The 17,635-nt window shown below is 43.4% G+C and overlaps 1 protein-coding gene across 1 annotated transcript in view; it reads right to left on the bottom strand.

Annotated features, from left to right (window-relative positions):
* Nucleotides 1-912: 912 nt before the first annotated feature.
* Nucleotides 913-17,635, bottom strand: part of TTLL6 (tubulin tyrosine ligase like 6) — a 28,715-nt gene continuing 11,992 nt past the window's right edge. The window contains 8 exon segments of the mRNA XM_022557828.2: nucleotides 913-1,480; nucleotides 1,959-2,136; nucleotides 2,139-2,272; nucleotides 2,275-2,329; nucleotides 13,783-14,064; nucleotides 15,017-15,194; nucleotides 15,872-16,060; nucleotides 17,358-17,533. Coding sequence (XP_022413536.2) covers nucleotides 1,212-1,480; nucleotides 1,959-2,136; nucleotides 2,139-2,272; nucleotides 2,275-2,329; nucleotides 13,783-14,064; nucleotides 15,017-15,194; nucleotides 15,872-16,060; nucleotides 17,358-17,533 — 1,461 coding nt within the window. The 3' untranslated portion in view covers nucleotides 913-1,211.

Below are 17,635 nucleotides of genomic sequence, written 5' to 3'. Positions count from 1 at the left end.
TAGGATCAGAAATAACTTAAAATTCTGGAAAATTATGAACAGAAGACAGTGGGGGTAGGTTTGAGCCCCATCAGGATTGGGGAGTTTTGTTCCTATCACAGGCCCACAGGCCAGGCCTGGCCGTCACAGGTTCCTCTGCCCAGACCTGGGTCTAAACACAGGACAGTGTTCACTACCACACCTGAGATACTTCCTTGAAAGGCAAATTCTCAGTGGCCTGTCCCAAATCTCTTGTGTCAGGATTTCCAGAGGTGTGGCCTTGGAAACTACAGGCTTAACAAGGAGCCCCATATGATTCATATCATCTGGGAAGTTTGGGAAACACCAGGCCCAGGTTTTCTCTGATGGTGGTAAGAGGACCAACAGAATCACCTAGAGGAGCTTCTTAAAATGCATATTCCTGGGCCCCCAGCAGGACCTACTGAATAAGAATTTTCAGGAGCAATCCTTGGAATATGCATTTTTATGAACACCCAAAGTGATCCCTATGGGCTGATGTTCACTCGCCAGCCCTTCTGCAGTGTGAGCTACGGGTCACGAGGGGGTCAGGTCAGACTGTCTGGTCACAGTCTGCCTTAGGTGGCTGGCAGGAGTGAGGGAGATGATTAAAATGTATCTCCTTCCATAATCAGCCAAGCAGCACAGATCCCTCCACCATAGGCAATACTACGTTGTAGAGTTCTCCTAAGTTTTTACGTATCACCTTCCTTTAGAAGCACTAACTTTCTGACAGAGGGCTCCCTTGCTATCTCTTTGGTCCTTTTACACAGTGGAATCAGAGCTTAAGGGTCTTTGTTTCCAGGTCTTCTCAGGCGCCACTATCCTGTTGCTCCGTGCCCTCAGTACACTCCATCCCAGGGCCAGCTCTCAGGGCAAGTGACCTGGACCTAGGCCAGGCCGGCAGAGCACGAAAGGTGTGGAAATCAACCCCTAACGGTTCTACTCACGGGACCGGCGTTAGCGACTGTCTCAATTTCAGCTATGAGTGGAAGACAAGGCTAAGTGTACCTAAAGCAGTGGGGCCGGATCAGTCATAGCAGAAATATACATTGCAAGGGGGTCACATTTTGACTGAGGTTAAGTCTTAATTGTCTACCTACCTGTATGTATTTATGAATCTATCAGTCCACCTACCTACCCAACATTCTAGAAGTATATGTATAGTGCCTGCCAATGCAGCAGACACATGAAGGGAATATGGATGGGCCTACCTAGTTCCTCTCACATCCTCTTTGGCCAGAGGTCATGCAGTGGCTGTACGCTTCCCGATCCTGTATACACCGGTCTCGCACAGCACCTGTATGGCTTCTGCCAGGCCTCGGATCCAGTCGGGCTGCAGTGGCAACCACCAGCAGGTCATTCAGGGAAACAGCATGGCTGTGAGAATTCTGCAAGAGGAGGAGGGAGGGCACATCCAGCTGCTTCTTCTCGCCAGAGCTTCGGCCGCAGAAGCAGCACTCCCGGGGCAGGGAGGGGTTTTCTGGAAAGGCAAAGGCATTGGCATCGTCAGTCTGTGCTGCTGGACTCGGCACAGATTCCTGGCGAAGGCCACCTCCCACTAGGGTCTCCCACTGAAAACTGGCGGAAGTTGCTGAATCAGAATCAGCCACTGTGCCTTTCCTCCAAACAGTTTCTCTTCCCTGTTTTTTTTTTTTTTTTTTTCAAACTTAACATCCCCAACTTGTACAGGCTCAGTTGAGTGGGCCTCATTTGAATGAGAACGGGAAAGATTAAAGAGGGTACTTAGACATAGCTCTACTTTTATCATTTTTTGGCTTTCCCAATAAGCCTAGAGACTCCCTAAGAACAAAAACTATGTCTCCGCCATCAGACTGGGGTCTCCCTGAAGGCAGGGACTACAGTCCCCCTCAGATGGGGCACTTTCCAAGATTAGGACAGGTTCTGTTGGTTTCTCCATCCCCTAAGCTCTTCGCACGTCCCTGTACACTGGCACTCACGTGACTTGTCACTCAGCACCAGCTCTGGGTTGTAGTGAGCTGGGAACAAGGACAGCTTCTCCCTCAGTGGAACCTTGGTGAACAGCTCTGACACGGGATGCTGCTTCTTCATGCCATTCTTTCGCAAAGTCCAGCTTGGGTTCAGACTCCTTGAGAAGCTCTGGGATTTTGTAGGCAGAGAATATTGTTTGATAATTTTTCCTGGATGAGGTGCCAAGGCATCTGCTGCTGCTCGCATTTGAAGGAGGCCCCCCCGTCCACCCCTGAGCTACTGCACTCAGAGCTGGTTCCCATGGTCACCCCTAGCAGAGACTGGGGGTGTCTGAGACCTGGGTGATGAATTCTGGGAAGGTTTCTACTGAGGTTAGAGGCTGAAAAAGAAAATGGTCCAAAATGAGACTGTGGAAAGCAAAGGGCTCCCTCCTATGCCATTTTTAATTAAGACAAACAGACGAAGAGCTGAGTTCATGAGCAGCAAGAAAGATTTTGGTTAGAACAGTTTCTTAACCATGAACTGGTTAAACACTAGGGCAGAAGATGGTGGGGAGTGTCCACAGAGCTTCCTCTGAAGGTCTTTAAACATGAGATCGATTTTATTTATTTATTATTTTTTAACATCTTTATTGGGGTATAATTGCTTTACAATGGTGTGTTAGTTTCTGCTTTATAACAAAGTGAATCAGTTATACATATACATATGTTCCCAAATCTCTTCCCTCTTGCGTCTCCCTCCCTCCCACCCTCCCTATCCCACCCCTCTAGGTGGTCACAAAGCACCGAGCTGATCTCCCTGTGCTATGCGGCTGCTTCCCACTAGCTAGCTATTTTACGTTTGGTAGTGTATCTATGTCCATGCCACTCTCTCACTTTGTCCCAGCTTACCCTTCCCCCTCCCCATATCCTCAAGTCCGTTCTCTAGTAGGTCTGTGTCTTTATTCCCATCCTACCCCGAGGTTCTTCATGACCTTTTTTTTTTTCCTTAGATTCCATATATATGTGTTAGCATACGGTATTTGTTTTTCTCCTTCTGACTTACTTCACTCTGTATGACAGACTCTAGGTCCATCCACCTCGCTACAAATAACTCACTTTTGTTTCTTTTTATGGCTGAGTAATATTCCATCGTGTATATGTGCCACACCTTCTTTATCCATTCATCTGTTGATGGACACTTAGGTTGCTTCCATGTCCTGGCTATTGTAAATAGTGCTGCAATGAACATTTTGGCACATGACTCTTTTTGAATTATGGTTTTCTAAACATGAGATAGATTTTAAACCCTGGAGACTGGTAATCAGAGAAATAGGTATTATTTCACAGCTATTAGACTGGCAAAAATTAGAAAGCTGGATATCAGTGTTGGTGGGAAGGGGGGAGTGTCTCATGCACTGCTGTTGAGAATGTAGGCTGGTCCAGCCATTCTGGTGAACCATCTAGAAATACTTGGTTAGATAAGATTGCAAATATCCTGTGACCCAGCAATTCTGCTCCTAGCTATAGATGCTAAATAAGTTATCAGATTGCTCCTTTTAAACAAGTACACCAGGGTTCCCAGCAACATTATTCACAATAGCCAAAAGTGGACACAACCCAAATGTCCACCAACAAATGAACGGGTTTAAAAAATGTGGTGTATGGGCTTCCCTGGTGGCGCAGTGGTTGAGAGTCCGCCTGCCGATGCAGGGGACACGGGTTCGTGCCCCGGTCCGGGAAGATCCCACGTGATGCGGAGCGGCTGGGCCCGTGAGGCGTGGCCGCTGAGCCTGCGCGTCCGGAGCCTGCGCGTCCGGAGCCTGCGCGTCCGGAGCCTGTGCTCCGCAACGGGAGAGGCCACAGCGGTGAGAGGCCCGCGTACCGCAAAAAAAAAAAAAAATGTGGTGTATACACACAATGGAATATTATTTAGCCTCAAAAAGGAAGGAAATTCTGATACACGCTACAACATAAATGAACTTTGAACACATTATTCTAAGTGAAGTAAACCAGACACAGAAGTACAAATATTGTATGATTCTATTTATATGAGCTACCTAGAGTCCTGATAGAGACAGAAAATACAACAGAGAGGAACAAAATAAGGCAGGAAAGATATATGAAGACATAATGGAGAGAAACTTCTCAAATTTGGTGGAAGACATCAATTTACAAAACCAATAAGCTCAAGAATCCTAAATAGGATAAATACAAATAAAACTACATCATATTGCATTTCAAATTGCTGAAATTCAGAGGTAAAGAGAGCCGCCAGAGAAAAATGACACATTACATACATGGGACAATGATATGAATAGAGTTAATTTCTCATTAAAAAAAAAAAAGAAGAAGAAGATCAGAAGAACTGGAACAGCATTTTGAAAGTGCTTCAAGAATAATGTTAACCCAGAATTCTAGGTCCAACAAAAATCTCCTTCAAAATGAAGGCTTTTAAATAAAGACATTTTCAGAAAAACAAAAACAGAAAATTCATCACCAGTATACAGATGTGCACTACAGTAAATACTAGTAGTGTATGTTAGTACAAAAGAGAGAATAAGTTTCCCATATTTAAAATTAAGTACAACATTACCTCTAAGGAGACTCTGACAAGCTGAAGATGAATATTGCAATCCATAGAATAACACCCCCCACAAAAAGGCAAAAACTTATAACTAAAAAGATGACGGAGAAATTAAAACTAACAAATACTCACTTTTTGATTAATCCAAAAGAAGGCAGAAAAGGAGGAACATGGGGAAAAAGCAGAAACAGAAAAGATGTATAGAAAACAAACAGAATTTCAGCCCTAAATTGTATTAATAACTACATTAAGAAAATGGAGTACTCCAATTATAAGGCAGATGTTGTCACACGGATAAGAAAGCAAGACCCACTTATGTCTGTATATAAGAGAAATCCTTTAAATATAATGAGAAAAGTGAGTTGAAATTAAAAGAATTTTTTTAAAAAAGATATACCATGCAAACACTAACCATAACCAGCTGGAGTGGTTATATTAATATCAAACAAAATAAATTCTAGGACAGGGAGTATTACCTGGGATAAAGAAGATTTTATCATTTCATGATGATAAAAGGGTCACTACATCAAAAAGACAAAATAATTATAAATGTGTACCTAATAAAAGAGCTTCAAAACACATGAAACAAAAACTGACAGAACAAAAGGTAGAAATACACAAATCCACAATTGGGGTTGAGATTTTAACATCCATCTCTCAGCAACTGATATAAAAAGTAGAAACTAAATCAGTCCAGATATGGAAAATCTGAGTGATGCTGTCAACCAGAGTGATCTAATTGATTCACAGAACATTATACTCAGCAACTGTAGAACACACATTCTTTCCAAGTGCACATGAAACATTCATCAAGACAAATCATTTGCTGGGCCGTAAAATAAGTCTTGATAAATTTTAACAAAGCATTTCTACTAATCGCAAAGGAATTAAATTATAAATTAATAACCATAAGATATCTAGAAAATCCCTAAATATTAAAAAATTAAACAATATACTTCTAGATGACCCATGGAACAAAAATGAAATCACAAGGAAATTAGGAAATATTTCAAACAATGATAATAAAAATGCAACATATGCAGATAAACTAGTGTTTACAGGGAAATTTATAGTGCTAAACACATATTAGAAAGGAAGAAAGGCTTACAATAAATAATCTAACTTTCTACTTTAAAAGCCTGTAAAATGGTGACCGAATTAAACTAAAAGCTAGTAGAAAAAAAAGGAAATAATAAATACTGGAAAGCAATGAAATAGAAAATAAACCATAGAGAAAATTAACAAAGCTTAAAGCTGATTCTTTACTTAATAAAATGGATAAGCCCATAGTAAGATCAAGATTTAAAAAAGAGGAAACAGAAATTGCTTTTATCATCCATGAAAGAGGGGATATCACTACGGATCATGCAGACATCAAAGGGATAAGGAAATTTAAAACAATGAGAAGGGACAGTAGTCTTGGTTCTAGCTGAGATGGATTAAGCATACTGCATCTGTCTCTCCCACTGACTGTTCCTATAAAACCTGCACAAAAAAAAAAAAAAAAAAAAACCTGCACAGAATGCATGCATAGAGTATCTATCCGACAATTCTGAAAAGTAAACAGTAGCAGGCAGATTGAGGAAGATGAGAATTTAAAGTACCAGCAAGAGAGCAGTGAGTCTACTGTTTTTCCTCCAGTATCCTCTGACCTGAACTCAAGGCAACTCAAAACTCAAAAGTGGCTACTGGGGAGTAGACAGAGAAAGCTCTACGAGAAGCCCTATAGCTGTGGCTCAAAGACCTTTTTGTCTTCTTCTCTTTTCTCCGCTCTCTGTACCCCCATGTCCATGATGAAATCCTGAGGTGGGTTTCGATAATTAATAGAACTCAGTGATTAACAGAACTAAGTGTACAGAAAATTAATAAGAATATAGAAGGACTGAACGACATCAGCAACCAAACAGATCTAATTGACTCACTACCCAACAGCAGCAAAATAGACATTCTTCTGAAGTGCACATGAAACATTCTCCAAAAGAGACCATATTCTGAGTCATAACATAAACTCTAACGAATTTAAAAGAACTGAAATCATATAAAGTATGTTCTCTGACGATATGGAATTAAAGTAGAAAGCAGTAACAGAAAAACACCAGGAAAATCTCCCAACAACTGAAAATTAAACAACACATTTCTCAATTGCCAAGATATGGAAGCAACCTAAGTATCCATCAACAGACGAATGGATAAAGAAGATGTGGTCTATATTTACAATGGAATATTACTTAGCTATAAAAAAAGAAATTTTGCCATTTGCAGTAACATGGATGGACTTAGAGGACATTCGGCTAAGTGAAATAAGTCAGACAGAGAAAGACAAATACTGTACGATATCACTTATATGTAGACTCTAAAAAATACAACCCACTAGTGGATATAAAAAAAAAAGAAGCAGATTCACAGATATAGTGAATAAACTAGTGGCTACCAGTGGGGAGAGGGAAGGGGTGAGGGGCAATATAGGGGTAGGGGATTAAGGAGTACAAACTATTAGGTACAAAATAAGCTACAAGGATATATTGCACAACATGGGGAATAAAGCCAATATTTTACAATAAAATAAATGGAGTATAACCTTTAAAAACTGTGAATCACTATATTGTATACCTGTAATTTATATAATATTGTACAGCAACTATACTTCAATAAAAATAAATTTTTTTAAATTAAAAAAACCCTACATTTCTAAATAACCCATGGGTCATAAAGAAAATCTCAAGTGATATTATAAAATATTTTGGACTAAATGAAAATGAAAACATATCAAAATTTGAGGTATCTAGCTAAAGTTGCTTCTTAGAAATTTATAGCATTAAATGTTTATATTAGGGAAGAAGGTCTTAATCAACATTCTAAGCTTCCCCCATAAGAAATTAGAAAAAAGAAAAGAAAAATAATCCAAAGCAAGCAGAACATAAGTATTAATAAGGGCAGAAATCAGTGAAATAAAAAATTGGAAAATAATAGGAAAAAAATGAAACAAAAACCCAGTTTTTCGAAAAGAATTAACTGATAAACTCCTAGCAACACTTTCCAAGAAAAAAAAGAGAGTGAAAGAACAAATTACCCATATCAGGAATGAAAGAGAGGGTATCACTACAAACTCTGCAGACATTACAAGGATAATAGGGACCTACTATAAACAACTCTTCACATATAAATCCAACAACTTAGATAAATTGGACCGATACCTCAAAAACCACAAACCACCAAAACTCACTCAAAATAAAATCCATAACATTAAAGAAATTGAATTGTAGTTTAAAATATTCCGGAAAAGAAATCTCCAGGCCAAGATAATTTTACTGGAGAACTCTAACCGAATATTTAAATAAGAAATAATGAGAATTCTACACTATCTCTTCCAGAAAACAGAAGAGGAGGGAACACTTCCCAATTTATTTTATGGAGCTAACAGACCAAAAAAAAGAAAAAAAAGTAAAAGAAGAAAAAAAACCTTATAAACTAACATCTCTTATGAACACAGAAATAAAAATCCTCAACAGGGCTTCCCTGGTGGCGCAGTGGTTGAGAGTCCGCCTGCCGATGCAGGGGACACGGGTTCGTGCCCCGGTCCGGGAAGATCCCACGTGCCGCGGAGCGGCTGGGCCCGTGAGCCATGGCCGCTGAGCCTGCGCGTCCGGAGCCTGTGCTCCGCAATGGGAGAGGCCACAACAGTGAGAGGCCCGCGTACCGCAAAAAAAAAAAAATCCTCAACAAAACATTAGCAAGTTGAATCCAGCAATGCATAAAAAGAACAATACATCATGGCTAAGTGGGGTTTATTCCAGGAATGTAAGACTGGCTCAAGATCAAAAATTAATCAATGATGGGGCTTCCCTCGCAGTCCTCTGTGCTTTCACTGCAGGGGGCATGGGTTTGATCCCTGGTCCATGAACTAAGATCCTGCACGTCACGAGGTGTGGCCAAAAAAAATAATAATAATAATCAATGTAATCCACCATATTAACAGTCTAAAGTAGAAAAACTATATGATACTATCAACTGATACCAAAAAAGCACTTGACAAAATTCAACATCCATTCATGATTAAAAACAACTCTCAGCAAACTAGGAATAGAAGCGAACATCTTCAACCTAGTAAAGAATATCTACAAAAACCCTACAGCTAACACCATACTTAATGATAAAAGACTGGAATGTTTCCCCTTTAAGACTGGAAACAGGGCAAGGATATCTGTTCTCTCCACTCCTGTTCAACACTGTACTAGAAATCCCAGCCAGGCAATAAGGTAAGAAAAAGAAATAAAAGGCATAAAGATTGGAAAGAAGGGAGTAAAAACCATCTTTATTTGAAGATGACATACTTGTTTGATGAAAATCCTACAGAATCAACAACAAAAATCCTTACTAGAATTTATAAGGCACCCAAGCAAGTCAATGAGAAAGGAAAGTCTTTCAGTAAATAGTGTAGTAACTAGATATGCATATGGGGAAAAAATCCTAGTGCCCATCACCTAGCACACTCAAAAGTTAATTTGAAACAGACCATGGAACTATACACAAAGCTAAAGCTATAAAGCTTTTAGAAAATACCTAGGAGAATATCTTTGTGACCTGAGAGTGCATGAAAATTTCTTATATAGGACACAGAAAGCAAAAACCATAAAAGAAAAATTGATAAGCTTCATCAAAATTAAGTTTTTTCACTAATCAAAAAACACTATCAAGAAAAAGAATAGGCAAGTTTCCAGACTATATAAAGCATTCCTACAACACAACAGTAAAAACATAAATAATCCCATTTCTTAAAAGGGAGGAAGGCAAAAACTTGAACAGACTCTCCATAAAGAAACATACAAGAATGACCAATAAGCATTTGACAAAGTACTTGACATGCTTAATCATCAGAGAAATGCAAATTAAAACCGCAATAAGAAATCACAGCATAGCCATTAGAGTGGCTAAAATTTAAAAGACAGCACCAAATGTTGACAAATGTGGAGCAATTGGTACTTTCATTCATTGTTGGCTGAAATGTACAAAAGATACAATCACTTTAAATAAAGACTTTGGAGTTTCTTATAAAGTTATACATAGATCTACCCTTTGACCTAGTAATCCTTCTTCTAGGTAATTATCCAAGAGAAATGAAAACTATGTCCACAAGAAGACTTGTACAGGAACGTTCATAAGAGCTTTAATTACAATAGCAATAAAAGAATAAAAACCGGGAAAACCCAAATGTCCATCAACAGGAGAATGATAAAAAAAAACCCTGCAGTGTATTTGTACAATGGAACACAATTCAGCAATAAAGAAGAACAAACAACTGATATACCCAACAACATGAATGAATCTCACAGATATAATACTGAACTAAAGAAGTCAGGCTCAAAAGAATATATACTATATTATTCCATTTGCACAAAATTCTAGAATAGGCAAAACTACTCTAAGATGGAAAAAGTCAGAGTCAGGATAGTGGATGCCTTGAGGAGGGATGCAGGGAGCAGGAGGGCAATTACCTAGGAATGGGCAGGAGGGAACTTTGGGGAAATATCAGAAAGTTGTATATTGTGATAGGGATATGGATTACACAGGTGTATTTATTTGTCAGAATTGTACAGTTAAGATTTTAGAAAAAAAAGGGGGGTTCAATAAGAAAAAAAATAGGACATAGAATGAGATAAATAACCCAATCACATTTAAACAGATTTTAAATGCATGTATTTAAAAAAATCCCTTCTTGGGACTTCCCTGGCGGTCCAGTGGTTAAGACTCCGTGCTTCCACTGCAGGGGGCGCGGGTTAGATTCCCTGCTCTGGAAACTAAGATCCTGCATGCCACACAGCATGACCAAAAATTTTTTTTAAATAAAATTTACAAAATAAAGATTATAAAAAAATTTAGAAATCCCTGCTTTACAAAGAAACAAACTAACAAAAGATGGTGGATAGATGAATGGGAGGTGAGCATAGGGATAAAGGGACAAGTAAATAAACACACCAGTCAAAGGCTTTGAATGAACCAAGTATGATACAACATCCTGAACCAATGAATTTGATTAAATCAACATGAAATCCAAAAAAGAAAAAAAATAATGAATTGTTGTTAGCTGCCTTATTTTTTTAATCTCTTTAGTGTTAAATAGTACTGCCTTAAGCCTTAAGTTAATGCAAAAAGAACAAGGGCAGTCTTAAGAAGTAGTTATATTAAAATAATAGCTAACGCGTACTGACTCCTGTGTGATAAACACCACTCGTGGATCCACTTTCTTGGATCCTTTCATTTAATCCTCACAATGATCCGCGGGTAGGTACTATTATGAAAACACCAGTTTTTAGATGGGGAAACTGAGGCTTAGGTAGATTAGAGTGACTAGATGGGAGTCATGTATATAATAAAAGGAGACCCCAGGATCCAAACAGTGGCAGCCAGATTCCCCAAAGTATACTCCTTACTCATTATTATTATTTTAAAATTTTATTTATTTTTGGCTGCGTTGGGTCTTCGTTGCCGCACGCGGGCTTTCCCTAGTTGTGGTGTGTGGGCTTCTCCTGGCGGTGGCTTCTCTTGTTGCGGAGCACAGGCTCTAGGCACGCAGGCTTCAGTAGCTGTGGCTCACATAAACCCACATAATGTAAAACTTACCATCATAACCGTTTTTGAGTGTACAGTAGAGTAGTGTTAACTCTATGTACACTGTTGTACAACACATCTCTAGAACCTTTTTAACTTGCAAAACTGACACTTATACCCATTAAACATCCTTTTGTTTCTGCCTCTCCACAGCCCCTGGCAACCACCCTTCTACCTTTTGTTTCTAAGAGTTTGACTACTCTAGATGTCTCATAGAGGTGGAATCATGCAGTATCTGTCTTTTCGTGACTGGCTGATTTCACTTTGGAGAAATGTCTATTTAAGCCTCTACCCTTTTTTTTTTTTTTTTTTCAGTACGCGGGCCTCTCACTGTTGTGGCCTCTCCCGTTGCGGAGCACAGGCTCCGGACGCGCATGCCCAGCGGCCATGGCTCACGGGCCCAGCCTCTCCGCGGCATGTGGGATCTTCCCGGACGGGGGCACGAACCCGTGTCCCCTGCATCGGCAGGCGGACTCTCAACCACTGCGCCACCAGGGAAGCCCGCCTCTACCCATTTTTTAATCGGGTTGTTTTGTTGTTGTTGTCATTGTGAGTTGTAAGAGTTCTTTATATATTCTGGATATTAACCCCTTATCAGATATATGGTTTGCAAATGTTTTCTCCCATTCCACAGGTTGCCTTTTCATTTTGTTGACTGTTTAAGTCTGATGTAGTCCCACTTATCTACTTTTGCTTCTGTTGCCTGTGGGGTTGGTGTCATATCCAAGAAATCATTGCCAAATCCAATGTGATGAAGCTCCAAAGCATACTCTTGGAAAGGTGTTTATCAAACCACGGTTGCAAGCCTACCAGTAGGTCAGGAAATTAACTTAGTGGACTGTAATGGGTATTTTTATTTTTAATAATTCTACAGCATTTCGATTGATTGATTGATTGGCTGTGTTGGGTCTTCGTTTCTGTGCGAGGGCTTTCTCTAGTTGCGGCGAGTGGGGGCCACTCTTCATCGCGGTGCGCAGGCCTCTCACTGTCGCGGCCTCTCTTGTTGCAGAGCACAGGCTCCAGATGCGCAGGTTCAGCAGTTGTGGCTCACGGGCCCAGTTGCTCCGCGGCATGTGGGATCTTTTCAGACCAGGGCTAGAACCCATGTCCCCTGGACCGACAGGCAGACTCTCAACCACTGTGCCACCAGGGAAGCCCATGTAATGGGTATTTTTAAAAGAATAAAATGAGGATTTCCCTGGTGGCGCAGTGGTTGAGAGTCTGCCTGCTGATGCAGGGGACACGGGTTCGTGCCCCGGTCCGGGAGGATCCCACATGCCGCGGAGCGGCTGGGCCCGTGGGCCATGGCCGCTGAGCCTGCGCGTCCGGAGCCTGTGCTCCGCAACAGGAGAGGCCACAACTGTGAGAGGCCCGCGTACCGCAAAAAAAAAAAAAAAAAAAAAGAATGAGTCACTAGATGCAGTGTGGCTAAGCACTGTTTTAGAAAATTTTCTCCAGTTGTATGTGTGTGTATGTGATGGACTATGAAATAAAATGAATTTCTACTATGGGCTATGGTTAGAAATTTGAAAAACATTGCCCTACTCTACACTGCACTTGGACCAAGCAAAGACCCAACAACGCGGAAGATTTTCCAGTAGTTATAGTAGAGTCATCACATAGCTCTTGGTGGGCCTAAGTATGATGAACACAAAAGAACCTGTGTTAGCATTGTTGGTACTACATTCATGTGGCAACTTAGTTTCCAGAAAAATAGAAAATCAACTGTCATATTAAATTAATATCTTATGCAAATTTTATTGGTGCTACTTGTTTTGTTTTGCAGTTGCATAAGAGCTATATACGTGTAAAGACTTTATATCTGGTTTTATGCTTGCATATATTTATACAAATAATTTAAGTTTACAATTGGAACCTAAAAGAGCTTTCTTTCCTTCAAAACGTGTCCGTACAACAATGGAGTTTGAAAAACACTGTTTAGGTCGTGGACTGGGTTCAACAATATGCCCCCGAAAATTTATGTACACCCACAGCCTCAGAACGTGACCTTATTTGGAAATAGGATCTTTGCAGATCTCAAGTTAAAATAAGCTCATATTGGATTAGGGTGAGCCCTAAATCCAATGACTGGTGTCCTTATAAAGCCATGTGAAGAAACACAGAGGAGAAGCACAGGAAGAAGTCCGTGTGATGACAGGGGCAGAGATTGGAGTTATGCTGCCACAAGCCAAGGAATGCCAAGGATTGCCAGCAACCACCAGAATCTAGCAAGAAGCAAGGAAGGATCCTCCCTAGAGAGCCCTCACATGGAGCATGGCCCTGCCAACACCTTGTTTTCAGATCTCTAGCCTCCAGAACTGTGAGAGAATAGATTCGTGTTTCAAGCCACCAAGTTTATGGTAATTTGTTACAGCAGCCCTACAGAAGCTAACACAATAGGTGGTAACCTGCCCAAAAGAGGGGATGCATAAGACGGCCTTTCTAAAAGCCCTAAAGGTATAGGTCTAGACTCCTAATAGTATGCCATTCCACAACTTGGGCTTCACAAGTGGGGAAATCGAGGCCCAGAGAGGGTAAGTGGCTTACTCAAAGGGCCATAGTAAGTGCAGAGAAGGGACCAGAAAGCCAGACTCCTACCTCACCCCCCACCCCACCCCACCACCAGTTCGGCCCTCAGGGAAGGCAGACTGCTCTACTTACCACAGTGCTGGTGACTGTGTTCACTGCAGAGGTGGACTTGGCTTCCTTGATTCCGGAGACGGGTTTACTGAGCTCTGGCCTGGAGCAGCTGAGGAGGCTTGAATTCCTCAAGTCAGTAATAGAGCTGTAAGGCCTCGCAGATGTAGGCTTATGGGGAGCAGGGCCAGCCTCCTCCCTGGGGGCCTCCTGCTCGAGGCTGCTGTCTGTCTCATTTTTCTTTGTGTCTCTGATGCTCGACAGCAAGTCGGGTGTGCAGGACACTAATGTCAATGGCTGGAGGTACTGGGAAGGAGGAAACCAAATGTATAGCCCATGGGAACCCAGTTCTGTCCACTTCCAGATCATCTGCACCCAAGGGTGGGTGCAAAGGAGATGAGGAGGAGAGGAAAGCAATCAGAATCAAAGTCTCTCTAAGCGGGGGCTCTTAACCTGGGGTCCAAGGACCCCTAAAGGGCTCATGGATGGTTTCACGGGGCCTTTGAGCCACTTGAAACTGCAGTTTTAAAATTGTATCTTTGTATACGTTATGGCAAGAGATTCCATAGCTTTTATCAGATTCTCGAAGGGTCTATGACCCTAACAAACTTATTTTTTTAAAAAATAAAAACCTGCTCTAAACCTGTCCCTTCAGGTAAGTCTTTGAGAAGGAGATAGACTGAAAAGTCAATGAATCTTTCCAGTGAGCCAGAAGAGAGAGCTAGGCAGAGAAGCGGAGGATCCAGAGATTCAGATGATAGGACAACTGGATAGCTGGCCCCAGCCTAGAGGCTGGTCCACACTTTGGGCAGAGAGCAGGCTGGAAGCACCAGCTGTGTTCAGTCACCCCATGCAGTGTTCTGAGGTCCTGCCTCCCAGAAGCTTTTCCCTGTGGCCTCCTCTCTCAGCTGTGCCCCTGGCCTGCTGGAGGGGAGCATTCCAACCCAAACTAGAGTTGGGGACCATGACCACAGGTAGTCTTAGAGCCTACTCCCTACATGGGGATGGTGGTCAGCCTCCCAGCTGTTTTTACTCCAGCTGAAGGACGAAGGGCAGACCAGCGAGAGTCCTCTCTGCCTGGATGGAGGGATCCTCTGAAGGCCTCCGGGCTCCCCTCCCAGGGCCCAGCTCTCCATGCAGCCCCATTCCTTCAGTGTGCCTGAGATCTCAGTAGCGGCCTCCTCAGCATCCCCCCCTGAACTGGCCCCAGCCAGGGAAGGGTGCTGGGCATGTGCGCTCCCCTCCCATCCAGGTTTACTTGTTTGGAGGCCAGGCTGGTGGCGGTCTTGCACTCCTGCCTTTGTTTCTGTCGCCAGTTCTGCATGCTCTTGCCTCTCACTCGCTCGCCTGCTGATTCCCCCTGCATTTCCACCCTCTTATCTTTCGTTTGGAAGGATATTTTCTCCTGTTTCAGTCTCAGCTCCTGGATCAGCTGCCTGCCCAGTGAGGAACAGTCATGTAGGTTAGGGATGGGCTGGGAATGTGGACACTCTCCTTGAGGGCAACGAGACACCCTGCCCTGCCCACCTCATAGAGTGGAGTGGCGGGCTGCACCCCACTCACCACACCCCACCTCTCTCCTCATTTCCCAGTAGGCCAGATCCCACAACTGGCAGGTGCTGGGAAGAAGGTCTGGGTAGGACGCTAAAGTTAGGGGCTCCCACGTTGGACCCCTTCATATGCTGGGCCTCTCTGGCCAGTGATGTGACGGAAATAACTCAGTCACATGACTCAGGAGACAGGGGTTCTAGAGCCTCTTCTGTCGTTATCTGCTGTACGATCCTTTTTCTGCTCCATGAAATGAGGTGGAGGGCGGGGAATGGACCAGATGGGATGAGTCCCTTCCGGCCCTTAGATTTGACACCTGCATGAATCCAGGAGGCAGCCCTGAGGGGCTGGGCATTCTGGAGTGGGGTGGGGGTACCTGTCTCATGGGTGAGTTTCTAGAAACAGCCTCATATCCACTTAACAACATCCCACACCAAAGAATCTTACGATTCCTGGTCCTTGCGAGACCAAAGCAACTTCAAGCCTGCCCCAAGGTTACGCCTCAGGTCAAGCAAACCCCTCTTCCCCCAACACCCTGCTCCCCTAGCCCCAGGAGCCTTCCTACCGGGCATACACCTCCCGAGCCCTGGAGGCAACTGTATTCCGGAAGAGGGAGTTGTTGTCCTGGAAAAACTTCTCATACTTCTCCGAATTCACACTGGGATAAATCAGGCGGAAGCCTCCACAGTTTTCCTTTTCATACTTCTCAGTTTTCTCTAGAAGCACGGCCTGAAAGCCCTTGACTTCCTCCTTCCTGTTGGGAAGCAGAACACAGGGCTGCATTTGGGGTTTCCTGGGACCGAGCTTGGAGAGAACATGGCCTTTCCAAGGACACAGATGTCATCTAGGGCCAGACGGAGGCCTCGCACGCAACGGTGGTCAGTCAGCATTTCCTAAATAAATGAACGCATGAACGTTTCCCTGAAAGGAGATTCTAGCCCTCCCGGGACAGCAAGTGTCACAGTGCACTGAGAGCTGGTTGGAACGGTCTTCCTGACAGCTCACCAAATTCTCTCCCGTTACAAGTAGAGCCTATTTCCCTCTTGGCTTTGTTCTGACGAGGCAGACTGTCGCCATCTTCCCAATCACAGCCCCTGCTACCCTTCTCTGGCGAACTGGCAGCCTGTGTTTTGCTAAATTTGAGGGCTTCGTGGATGAGCCTGATGAGCTTTTATGAGCTGTGATGATCTCATTCTTCCTCACAACCCCCCGGGGAGGTGGAGGTCAGGGAGCGAGGAACGATAAGCCCCTTTTACAGCAGGGAAACCAGGAGCCCCTGAGCCACCCAGGGCCAAGTCATGACGAGGAGACTGATCCAGAGACGGGCCCTGGCCGCCCGTTAGCTGACGCTTCCTCCTTCTCCAGGAGTTTAATGGAAGGCAGCCCACCCAGTGGGCTCTGTGTCCAGACCTGCCACTTACCAGCGAGGTGACCTGTACAAGGTAATTCCCCTTCCAGAGTCTTGGTCTTCTTAGCTCCAAAAATAGGACCATACAACACCCCATGCTACCGCCTACCCATCCCCCTTCCAGGGAAGACAGTGCACGTGAACACGCTCTGAGAAACACAGTGCCATCCAAACCGAGATGCCATGCCCCGGTTCCAGAAGCTCAGTCCCGAAGGATCAGGCTGGCTCTGCTCATGCGGGGGGCAGCGGGCCACCGTGGGATCTGAAAAGCAACAAAGCCACTCCTTGGCCAGGCTCCTGTCTTCTTTCTCACTCTACAGAGGAAGGCCTCTGTTAAAAGGTAAATGCTACCCAGCAGGGAGCAGGGCGACAGAGGCTCCTGCCGACACAGTGGCAAGGGGAGGATGGACAAATCCTCCTTTTTGTATAGATAAATGGTTTTACTTTTGAATTGGTAATCCCTGGATCTTCATATGATATTAATAAACTCATATCCATCACAGGTATTTATGTCTATAACTTAATCTATTTTTAGGAACAAAGGAATAGCCACAGTAAAACTGCTCAAACTGCCACATCCTGCCAATATATATTAATTTTCCAAACAGGATTATCATTTGTTAGAATTGACCCATTACTGTACCTGGTCTCCCGAGAACGACACTGCTGCAGGAACCGCACCCGTTGTCTCTCCTCCTCCAAGACTTTCTTTTTGTCACAGCTTCTCAGGTTGATCAGGACCAAAGTGTCATACAGCAGACTGTCCTTTACCTCTTTATCCAACCAGGAGTCAGTGGAGAAGCTCGGAGAGTGGTTGACCTGTGAGGGCAAGACGGCAGCTGGGGAGGCTGGGCAGGGTGCAAGCAGGGTGTGAGGCGAAACGGCCCCTCCAGGGAACCACCCGAGCCCACCTCGGTCGGG

Source organism: Delphinapterus leucas, chromosome 19 (assembly GCF_059928025.1).
Source record: "Delphinapterus leucas isolate spDelLeu-1000000601 "Yukka" chromosome 19, BTC_Dleu_Yukka2, whole genome shotgun sequence".
In the NCBI taxonomy this organism is placed as follows: domain Eukaryota; kingdom Metazoa; phylum Chordata; class Mammalia; order Artiodactyla; family Monodontidae; genus Delphinapterus; species Delphinapterus leucas.
Note: the sequence above shows the minus strand (reverse complement) of the source record. Positions and strands in the feature narration are given on the sequence as shown.